Source organism: Hippoglossus stenolepis, chromosome 18, assembly GCF_022539355.2.
Source record: "Hippoglossus stenolepis isolate QCI-W04-F060 chromosome 18, HSTE1.2, whole genome shotgun sequence".
Classification (NCBI taxonomy): domain Eukaryota; kingdom Metazoa; phylum Chordata; class Actinopteri; order Pleuronectiformes; family Pleuronectidae; genus Hippoglossus; species Hippoglossus stenolepis.
Genome location: NC_061500.1, coordinates 20980725 through 20992799, shown reverse-complemented (window position 1 = coordinate 20992799; position 12075 = coordinate 20980725). Strand labels below are relative to the sequence as shown.

Below are 12075 nucleotides of genomic sequence, written 5' to 3'. Positions count from 1 at the left end.
CACGGTTTGAGGAAATGTGACAATTCTGACCATGGTCCTATGACTTGTCTCAGCTCATTTGAGCTGCATATTGTAAAGCAGCCAGGAGCAGTGCATCAAAGTATGAAACATGCCACTTCCTGTAGCCAGCAGGTGGCGCTGTAATGATGAGTCAATATTGACACATGGATCTGATCAGGGCGGGACTGTGAATGTGTGAATGAGGTTTGAGGCTGATGGAACAATGCAGAGAGGAGTTATAATAAATCCCTCTTTTTTGGCGAATCATCAAAATTCTACGTCACGCCACGGTCACACCGTGTGATGAAATCATATATACCGAGGTAGTTTATATCTCCATCTTGTTGAGATGACACTAATCGAATTTGAAGTTGATCTGATGAAAGCCCTAAAAGGAGTATGTCAAAGTAAAAATGTCTAAAATGGTCAAAATTGCCACTAAAGCCAAAATGGCGGGCTTCCTGTTTTGTCTAGCATATCTATCCAAGAGACCTTTTTTGTTTGTTATGAAAAGACACATGGCCCTACCGATTTTTGTGCATGTCGGCCAATCGTGGTGCCGGGACTAGACTTTAGGGGGCGCTATTCAGTTTTTTTGGCACGCCCATTCCTTAAAACCATCTGAATGTCTGCAGGTCGGGGCTGTTGTTACACGAATGTAGTTTGAGGGAGACTGAACCTTGAACACTGAAGTTACAGCAATTTCGTGTGTCACGGCGAGTTGATGAACTTTAACGCCAAGCCACTAATATGGCGTTTGACAAATACTCACAGTAATCTTATGCCTTCATTATCAATGTCTTGACACCCTTTTGACACAGTTTGACATGGTTGCGGTCAGTGGATGAGGAGGAATACATCCAAGTGTAAGACATGCAAAAACCAAGACATTTCCTGTTGCCACCAGGGGGCGCTGGAATCTTAAGTAATGATTTCTGTGTAGATGTCATCAGGCCGGGACTCTTGTCTTACATGTCTAGTTTGGAGTCAATTGGACCATGTATGTCCGAGATACAGAACCTCGTGTTTTGATGGCGTGTAATCAAAATTTGACGCCACGCCACGGTCACACACCGTGTGACGAAAAATCTAAATTCGAGGTAGTTTTTATCTCCATCTTGTTGAGATGACATTCATCTCAATATGAAGTTGATCTGATGAAAGCCCTGGGACAAGTTCGTCAAAGTAAAAATGTGGAAAATGTGGAAAATGGCCACTAAATCCAAAATGGCGGGCTTCCTGTTGTGTTTTTCACAATGCACCTCCAGACGTTTTTGTGCGTCTGGTCATGATACACGTGTGTCCCGATTTTTGTGAAGATCGGTGAAAGCTAACTGAGGGGCTTTTCCTTAGATGGCGCTGTTGAGCCATTTTGCCACGCCCATTTCAAATTACTCCAGAATTCAAATACTTTTTAGGGTTTTGAATTTCCTGCAAACTTTGGTGAGAATTTGAGCATGTCTATGCCCTGAAAAAGCCCCAAAAGGGAAATACAAATCCTTCGAAATACAATAGGGCCTCCCACCGTCGGTGCTCGGGCCCTAATGATTATGAAAGTAGGAAGAGAAGTCCTGACAGGCAAACAAAACGAGAACATAGCATCCTTGGCAGATGTAACTAAAAGGGTGCTCTGAAAGTGCATACCTCAGCAAGAGTAATGCTCTATTTCACCTTGACAAAGCAGTACCTCACATTAATTATGCAGATTTGAGTGGGCCACCATATTGTAATTTGGCCCACCTGTTTCAGAATGTACCAAAATATTTTTCTTACACTTCTCATAATCTGTAACTTGGTGTTTGCACTTTTGCTGCATCATATGGCTATTTGCAGCTTAATTTGCCGAATGCTTGCTCACGTATGGTATCGTCCATGTTGTTAGCGTCCATGCAGACTGACAGACACCTACAATCAGACCTCATAGTTTATGCTGCAGTTGTCCGTGCATCCACTAGTGGCATGCAATGCAGTCCTCTCTCTCATGTGAGAACTGGACCTGTCGGAAAGTCAAAATAATCTCTTTTCCTAACGGGTATTCCTTGACCCCAATAGAAAACTTCATGTGGTCAAGGAAAGACATGAAGGAGAAGGAGTAAGGAATGCAGGAAAGGATAACCGCAGTGTGAAGAAAATCCAACTGCACTGCATTTTATTTCCAAGTCCACCATTTAGAACTGAAAATACATACACTGACGAACTCTGCTGTGCACCTACAATGTTTCCCAGCACAGAGAGGAACTGAACGTTTATGATACTTCCTGTGAGTTTGTAACCAAGAGCAATGCCCTACACTAACAATTGGTACCTTGTTAATATGACATTAGTTATTATTTAAGGTTTAAAGCCAAGTAAACAAACATAAGTAGAAAATATGATTTTGTGTGTATGTAAAGTTTGGTCTGCCATTTGCATGTTTCCATCAGTCTGTGTTGCTCGGTTCCATGGCAACAATCTGTATGAAAAACAGCCATGCAGCCCGAATCCAAACATATTCAAATGATCCCACACCATGGTTTGGTCCTATGGGGAAATTTATTTTAGTAATCCCTGCCACAAAAGACTTAGATCAAAGACTAGCATGATTTACACAAACACATTGTTGTCCTTCGGGGCCAAGAGTGGATGAAGCTATTTCGAGGTCTGGTGGAACCACCTTGGAGACTTCTGAATCATTTCTCTAGTGGAGTGGAGACTGAAGAGAGTGTGTAAGAGCGTTGCATTTATACATAAAAAACGTATGCTGGAAGGTATGAAAATGTATCCAAATTTAAGTTCAACATGGGATATATGGAGAAGGATACCAGCTGCGGCCTACCAAAAGACTTATTGACATTAACCAGCCAGTCATCTTGAGAAGAAATAGAAATAAAACCATGTTTTAAAGCTTAAAATCAGTGCCCTACAATAGGAATAAAGAGAAACAAAAGAATATGATGAATATTTCACCTGATTTTGAAATAGATAACATAATCGTGAATAATATGTAATAAAGACTGAGTTGTCCACTTTCAGGCACCGCTTAAATAGAACCCAAAAGAAAATTGGTATGAAGGAAAGGCATTATACATTCTTGTTTTCATCACATTTATTAATCCACATGGTAGAATGTCTGTTATTTCTGTTTTTATTTTATTATTCATATTTGTTTAGTACATATCAGGAATGCTTTTTTATTAAACAGTTTTTCCTATTTTCGATTGACAGCTCAATAACAGCAAATGAACAACAACAAAAAAACAATTAAAAGAGATGTAAAATGTGCCAATTAGTTTGTGTGGGGACTATGTTGTACAAAGAATTCTAATATTGCGTGTAATGCTTTAGATTACAGCCTACAACATGCAGCAGAATTACTCTGGATTTAAGATGAAGCCTATTGTACTAATGGTGTATCAGTACCATATGTACCAAAGCTTATACGTAGGTACTTGGGAAAAAGATGTAAATTTATGAAATAAGGGGGTAACAATTTGGGATTTTCCAAAGAATTAAAAATGAATCACTGTAGTTATTATTTAACTACTTGGTACCTATTCTATTATGATGATGCCTTAGATTATAGCCCTAGTATTGTTTAGTCAAAAGACTATATTAAAAAAGGTAAACTTGCAAACCAAGGAGTTGCAATTGGTCAAACACAATTTCCAGGGAGAAAACTTTCATTGTCTTCAAAATTTGTATCATTTCTGAATGATTTACTCCAAAACAAGTGAATCACATTGAGAGTGGGTGAATTCGTCCAGCCATGGTCACAAAGCAATAAGTGAACATCCATAATTGAAGTTTGATGATGAGGTACATAACAGCTCAGACAGACTTAAGAGGCTGACACTAGCACTGACAATACACTGACCTGTGGACCTTTGTTCTGAAGTAAATGCACAGGTGTTTCCCATCATTATTTTAAGAAGCCTGCCCCAAGATGATAAAGAAACAATATAGCAAAGCAGTTTGTTGGTAATAAAGTTGTTGAAATAAATCGGATTTATTTAAATCATTACTTCATCTTCCCTGAAATGTCCAGAGTTTTGTTCAGTTTTATGCCATTTGGTACCCTTTAATATTGATAGAATAAGTTACACATTAACTACAGGATAAATTCTGTCTTTGTTGAAAAAAAGATAATTTTGAGACCTGGGAGGGTGAGGGCGAGACATTTTGCACTAACTAAACCCCTTTGCATTTGCTTATCATACCAGAATGTTCTGTGCACAGGGTGAGGGGAAGTTCATGGAGTAGCTGTTCATTGAGTACAAAGTTTCACAGACAGTTCAAACTTCCATTAAATATGAGCACACTTATTGATAGTTCATAACAGTGGATTAACAGTCAGCTATTCTTGGGTGGGACCTCTCAGCTTGGCCAAACAAAATGACCAATAGAAACTAAAACAAGAGTTTTGGATCACAATAGGCCTCTCCTGCAACTACACAGCACTGTGTGTCCTAGATATCAGAATCCCTTCATGGTCCTCCCAGGCAACACACGTCCTAGGTCTGTGGGCAATCCTTGTCACGTCAAGTTCAGGTTTACTGAAGTACCACTTGTTGAAAAGCTGGTCCACCTGCTCCTGTTTTGTGATCCCATGAAGTCTCTCCTCTTCTCCATTCTCCCATTCCTCTTTGGAGCTTGTGATGAAGGGTGGATGGGGAAGAAGGATTATGGTGTCCTCCCTGATTTCCTCAAAGAACTGTACCACACATTTCCGGGCAAAGTCACGCGCATGCAGTACACAGGTTTCGTCAAAGAGCTTCTGCTCCATGTCGAGGTAGTTGCTCCAGTAACGTGTCTGCAGGAAGCTGGCATTGTCATCAAAACAAGGCTTGATGAAGCGTCCCAGTGATCCCAGTACAATCAGGAAGAGAAGGATAGACCAGCCAACTGCCTAAACAGGGTGAGGATATTTAGCTACACAAAGGCTACAAAAGCTCTTAGTGGTGCAATGACTATGACAAGCCCACAAGGGGCTGTCAGTCAGCTCCAATTGTTCCTGATACCCCACATATGGTTTTTGTGTGTGCGTGCAAACACCTTATATAAGCCCAATCAGCTATGACAATGGTTATTTTACAAAGGACTCCATCACTGCAGTCTCAGATGCTAAATATACAGCTTGTAATCTGATATGAAAGATAGTGTTAAAAAGGGTTTTGGATTGATAATGCGTGTACTGTTCTTTAGAGCACAATGTTTAGGACCTTCCTTAGAAGGTATTTGATCTGATCACTACCTCAGTTCTCTCCATCACTCTCTCTCACACGACACACACACACAAACATATTCTCATCAAGACACATTTGTATAGTCGGACAGGCTTAAATACAAAATTTTGTCTTTAATTAATCCCAAATGGTCTCAGGAGATGCATTTGTGATGCAAATTAATGCCAGGTTTGAACTGACATATAGAGCTGTCCACTTGTGATATGATCCCTCAGGGTGGATCTTGATCACAGGTCTAAAAGGGCAGAAGACAATGAAACCCAAATTACCCCTGGTGGCTGTGCTGTCAGTGTGTGAATGGGAAGATAAAGAAGCTTGTGTACATATAGAAATGATGTATGAATATGTGGGAATGGGTGAATGTGACCAATATTTAATTTCCATTTTAGTTTTCTTATAATACTCCAACAGCTGGTGACACAATTAGTGGAGCATTTTGTAAACAAACTATCACAGACCTTATACTTGCTTTTTAAGTCTCAAAGTCAAAATATTCATTATTTATTGCTGTAATCCTGATCTGGTTCAGGGTTTATTTTTTCCATATGAAATTCTTTATGAGGATAAAAGTACATAGATGTGTATGTAGCCTATTGTAAGTGGATGCATGCTGAGGGTATGACACCTTACTTGTGAATAGCAGCGAACATAACGAGACACTGCTTTGCGGAAAGAGCTGTTCCTGAAGATAACATCCTCCTTACAGGGGACTTTTGCCATGATTTTGATCACATCGTGTTCTGTATTGTTGGGCAAACCTGAGAACCCATTATAAAATATACAGACCAAAGATGTATATTTGTACAGTATAGATTGTTGTTATGACATTTATTTAACATGTGGGAATATACAGATACCTGAGAAGAGTGCAGGGTCTACACTCACACTGAAGGCACAGATGAAGATCTTTCCATCAAGCAAAGTGACCAGGATCCACACCATTGGGGCCAGCAGGGCCCTCTGGATTATGGCTGAGAACAGGTACCTGCAGTAAAACATTATAGAACTTCAATGAGGGAAATCTATGAGGGAAACACTGTAATATTATCAGAGGTATATGCCAGAAAATACATTCACAAATGCAATAATTTTAGTCAGTGTGACTGCTGCTGTGGTCCGTGTTTTCAAGGTTTGTGTAGTGCACTCAGCAACTGCTGAATCAACACAATTCACAGAACGCTAGCATCAGCAGTTCACATTATCTTTAGAAGATGTGTAATTGGCCCAGAACTCAAGGTTTTAGCTGTTACAAGCGCAAGTATTTTTTTATGTAGTCATTGTACATTTGTTAGAATAAATCAATCAATCACATTTTATTTGTATAGCGCCTATTCACAAATGACAATTTGTCTCATAGGGTCAACAAGGTGTGGCATCCTCTGCCCTTAATGGCGTGATGGCGGTGTGCAAGGACACAGTGGCCTGAATTAGGACATGTATATTCCACTTTTTCCTTATTCTACATCTAAATTTCTATATTCAGCTAAGACTATATCTCACCACATACAGCCTGCAGGAAATGTTAGTCATTAGAGCAAATGGTTTTATTCCATCTCCACTTATGAAATAAGGACTACCACTCAGGTGAGACAGCACAACCAGAGTTTTGCCTGGATTAACTCATCATGGAGACAGGGCAGTCGGAGATGACACAGAAAGCAAAAGTGAGGCAAGTGACCCTGCATCCATGCTAGGCTAAAGAGCTTACAGAACAGGCTACCGCTACCTAGCTAGTTTGTTGCAAACACCCAGTCTTATAGTCAACAAGTTTGATGAGCTGACACTGCGGATTTCCTCGCATCAGATGAACAGCTGTACCACCTTTTAAACAGAAACCTGGCTGAATCCTAACATCCATAAAGCTAGTAGGCCGGACTGTTTACCGCTTGGACTGGACAGCTAAATCCTGGAAACAGAGAGGCAGTGGGGTGTGCATATATGTGCGTGCCTGGCGCACATCCATGAACATTGCTGAGAAATTGCAGACCGTTTCATCTGTCAAGAGGATTTACCGCTGTGTTTCTAACTGAAGCCTACATCCATCCAGAAGCTTATGCTTAGCTAGGACTGGCTAACCTCCATGACGTCACAAAGGAAATGTTACATTCTCATCGCGATGGTCTGTATTTGGTCAGTATTTATATATCGCTTTTCTTTCTTTTCTTTTTGTCTTAATGACCACTCAAAGCTACTTTACATTTCAGTTTATTGTAATTCACCCATTTACACACACACATTCATACAGTGTCCCTATGGGCAGCAATTTTCTATGAGGGGCCAAGTAAAGGAGACAGTAAGCTACTAGATCATTTTTATTGCAACATAGCGAATGCTTATAAAGCTCTCTCCCCATCTCATTGACCGCATTACTCTGTTCCTGACCCCGGGATACAAACCCCTCATCACCACTATAAAGCCCACAGTATGGACTGTCAGAGTATGGCTAGTGGGGGAGCCATGCCCAGACTACAGGACTGGTTCGATCTCTCAGACTGGTACCTTGAGGCCACTCACAACAACTACACAGAATTAAACACCTATGCCTCCACCTTTGTGGACTACCTCAACTTCATAGACAATGTTACTTCTGTTAAGAGCATTCGCACATACTCCAACCATATCCCATGGATGAACAAGGATGTTCAGAATCTGTTAAGGGCTTATAAAAAATTAAATTACAATCTAAGTAATGGCATTAAAAAAGAAAAGCGCAGCTACAAAATACGGATAGAGGAGGATTTCAACAGCTCGAACTCCCGGTGCATGTGGCAGGGCATAAAAGCAATCACAGACTACAGAGGTAACAACACCTGTCCAACACACACAGCAAACATATCTCTCCCTGACAATCTGAACCATTTCTTTGCACGGTTTGACAGAGACAACAACTAACCTATTATAAAACATCGCAGGAGGCTACATCATGTGCACTGTTGCTGAGCTCCCACGAGGTGAGACAAGCCCTAAGCTATACCAACACTAACAAAGCTGCTGGACATGATGGGGTTCCTGGATGAGTCCTGAAACACTGCAGTGTTCACAAGCCTGTAAACAGCGGGGATTGAACCTTCTGTTCAGAGGACGACCTGTTCCATCTCCTGAGCCACTGCCGCCCCAGTGTGGTACCTTGTAACTTGGTTGTACCATCAAGAACAATTAGGCACCTTTACCGCATCATTAATGGGCCCATATTTTACAACTTTCTTGGATTTAATTTGAGCTATTGGTACCCATAAGAGGATATATCAGTGGTTTAAAGTCCAAAAAACTGCTGCAATGGGTATTTCCATGTCCTTTCTTCTGCCTCTCTCTGGAGCTGCAGACAGAACAGGCTGTTTTCGCCTGCCTCTTGAGCCCCTCTGATTGGCTGACTGCACTTCGAGTGACACGCGACCAAGCCTATCACCGGTCTCATTCTGGCGCATTGACTCTCTCTGGTAAACACAGCTGAAAGTCACGTTATGTTTGCAGCTATATTAGACCAGCCACATATTTACAGTCGGTTACAACAGGATGTTTCTGAACGGTAAGTTACACCGTCCTCATGTTTGTTCAAGCTTTAGCAGGACAGTCGGCCAATGTAGGATTAACGTCCCGAGTTACAGTACGGAGTTTCACAATGGAGTTTCAATACAGAGTAACGTAGACTTTACTCCGTAGTGAGTACAACGACACAGCACGTCAGAAGAAATAAAGCGTAACCGGTGGTCTTGAACAGTAACGTTCTTGGGAGGAATGTGCACGGACACATTCTCTTCCTTGCATCCCTCCACGCTGCAGTGTTTTTTTCATTGTTGTTTGTTGTGGTTAGCCTGTGGTAGCTAACAAGCTGCTAGCTCAGCAACATGTCTGCTTGGTGTCACGTTCGGTGTGGAGGGGTGGTGTTGGGGAGCGGTGGTGGTGGGTTCGGAGGCTGGACTGGTATCGGCTGGGTGGGGCTGAGAGACGAGTGCCATCCCGTTTGACTCATACGGGGGAGGAAGTATATTCTTAGAAACATATTTCTTAGAATGGACTGAGTGAAAAAGTCAGCGGTGCACAGTGTAATATTTTAATATTTGTAGTTGTGTAGGAATGGTGTTTTACAGTTTTTCAGTTTAGCCTAGGCTGTGCTATAAAGTCATAATAGTGACTTGTTTTTGCTTTACAGGACTGGATGTACAGTATATATTATTCATATGGTAAAAGGTGAAATATGGCCAGAGCACCAGTGGGTTTTTTAACCGCCTCTTCATTATGACTGAGAATAGACTGAGGGAGAAAATTTACTAATGGCTTTCACCTGGTATCAATCAATGATATTGCTGCAATTAACTGAACTTACATTAATTGGTAATTATTTTTTTCATTAAATTATATTAAAGTTTTGACTCACTTCACCACAGCAGGATTTTTAGATCTGTTCCCGATGGGTCGCATCCACTCGTCAGTCATGATGCCTGCATGTTTGTTGACCAGGACCCCCAGAAAAAACAGAATGATGGGTGGGATGATCATCACTCCCAGAGAGTAGAGTTTGTTGTACTGAGGAAGGCATGGGCAGTTGAAGTCAAAGCTGGTGTAGATCTTGACGCTGACCAAGGCCAGGATGATACAGATACCATTGGAGATCGACTCAGAGTTGGACTGGAAGTACTGCAAAACTAACTTCAGACGCTCCATAGCTTAAATGTATGTTGAAAAAGAATGCAGAGGAAGATGTTGGGGTTTCTAATTTAATTAACAATGAAAACATAATTAGTATGACATATAATTCCTGCAGCTAAAATTGTTTTAGTTCCTGTAAAATATTACAGTAATTTTTAAATTACGTACTTAAAATTGTAAACATTCAATCCTACCTCAGAATATGAGCCAAGATATTCTTGAATCCACAAGTTTACAAATTAAGTAGACAGCCTGAGCCTTTATGTGAAGATACCAGCTATGGAGTGAATCCTGTAGTGATCTAGTGAGTAGCAGAATGCATGGATACACCTTTGTGGCCACACCTTGAGGAGGAGCCACAGCAGTAATTACCAGGAAGACTTCATCTTATTCTATTGAATAACTGAATGGGCCCCAAAATCAACTTCAAAGTATTTGGAACGGCATACCACCACCCTCTGCATGTAATGGCAATATAAATGTGTGGAGGTGGCTCGTCAGAGCACCTCCAGCTGAACCAGGGAAAGTGGATTGTCACAACTGAGTTTAGTTGGCCAGTTACTCTCTCTGGATTAAAATGCAGCAGAAAAAGCAGCCAGGACAAAGGACAAACACATGAGACAGAAGAGAAAGAAAGACACATGAGCTGCCATGGTAGCAGCGGAAATTGCTGGGCAATTTATGTTTATGCCCGTTAATAATAATAATAAAACTCCCAATATATTTTGATAAAAAAACGATTTTTCCTAAAATTGACCTTTGACCTATTTACTTAAAATTCGATATGGGTAAGAATCAAAGTGAGGGAAGTTAAGGGGAATCTGAATTTGGCTCTGTGGATGATAAATCCTGCAGTTCTAATGTTAACTTCATGCGGAATCATCTTGCAACCAACTTTCTTTCTGGATAAAAGAATGTGGTTTTAGTTTGAATCAACTCCAGCATTTTCAGAACACAACTGGACAGGAAAGAAAGAGCCAGAGAATGAAAAGGAAAATAAGAGATTCATTGCAAATTGGAAGGGTTTTCGTGTGTGGTTAAAAGAGATATCAACCTCGACTCCACTCCGCAGAGAAGACAACAACCCCAGCAGCTACAAGGAGCAGCAGTGGCTGCAGCAGCTCCACCTGCACTACAACCAGCTCCACCAGTCAATCCACCAAGGATTCCATCTGTTCCAACTGCAGAATCCAGGTCCACCTCATTGTCCAATAACCCCAGTCTTGCATCTTCCAATTTGAAAGAAAAGGAGAAAGCCAAGACAGGCCAGAGAAGCAAGGAACTGCACCAAGCCACACTGACTATGTTCCAGTCGGCAGCTCCAATGCAAGGGCGCGGCAGAGGAGGAGGATGATTCAGACGAGGACGAGGGGCTCCGTACGCCTTCATCTGAGGACGTATGTTTTATCTGCGACAGAAAGGGACATTGGGCCAAGGATTGCCACAAAAGAATGACAACAACCTCAGATTGACTGCCTGGTGGAGTGGAGGAGGGGGAGAAACCGATCTGCAGCCGCCTGGCACATCGTTCGGGTGAACACACCACACATGACACAGACACCTATCACATCTGAATTCACAGACATACCACACACATTAACAGTGTGTGGTGTATTGAACGAAGAGACGTATACGGTGCTTCACTTGAACTTTATTCTTCTGTTCTACCTTTCACCTTGCATGTCACCGCTCAACCTTACAGCGCCCTCTGGCTACAATAACAGGACACAACGGGTGGCTGTGGCTGAGGGGTAGAGCGGTTGTCCTCCAACCTGAAGGTCGGCAGTTCGATCCCCAGACTTCCTCATCTGCATGCCGAAGTGTCCTTGGGCAAGATGCTGAACCCTGAATTGCCCCTCATAGAACAACAAAGTGCTGCTAATAGATGCACTGTATGAATGTGTGTGTGAATGGGTGAATGTAAAACTGTACTGTAAAGAGCTTTGAGTGATCATCAAGACTAGAAAAGCGCTATATAAATACAAAACCATTTACCATTTACCATAACATTTCCCCTTTTCTTGAAGGAATTACCTCTTATGTAATTTAGTAAAAATGTAACAGTTTAGTTGACAAAACATCCTGTCATAGTAGAGACAAAGGTAATGTAAAACTGAATGCAAACTAAATCATTTATAATACAGTACAAAGTAACTATCACATTATGAATAGAAACATGAATATACACATTCACTTTTGGTAGTCC

At 41.3% G+C, this 12075-nt stretch overlaps 1 protein-coding gene across 2 annotated transcripts; it reads right to left on the bottom strand.

Annotated features, from left to right (window-relative positions):
- Positions 1-3113: 3113 nt before the first annotated feature.
- On the bottom strand, positions 3114-10174 carry calhm3 (calcium homeostasis modulator 3). 2 transcript variants are annotated; one of them, XM_035185088.2, is made up of 5 exons: positions 10064-10174; positions 9598-9746; positions 6080-6207; positions 5853-5980; positions 3114-4885 (listed from the first exon to the last, which is right to left on the bottom strand). In XM_035185088.2, the coding sequence occupies exons 2-5, from the start codon at positions 9717-9719 to the stop codon at positions 4427-4429; spliced, it is 837 nt and encodes a 278-aa protein (XP_035040979.1). In that variant the 5' UTR covers positions 9720-9746; positions 10064-10174; the 3' UTR covers positions 3114-4426. The 2 variants fall into 2 exon arrangements, with proteins under 2 accessions (XP_035040979.1, XP_035040977.1); XM_035185086.2 differs by having other exon boundaries at positions 9598-9886; positions 10064-10171.
- Positions 10175-12075: the final 1901 nt, after the last annotated feature.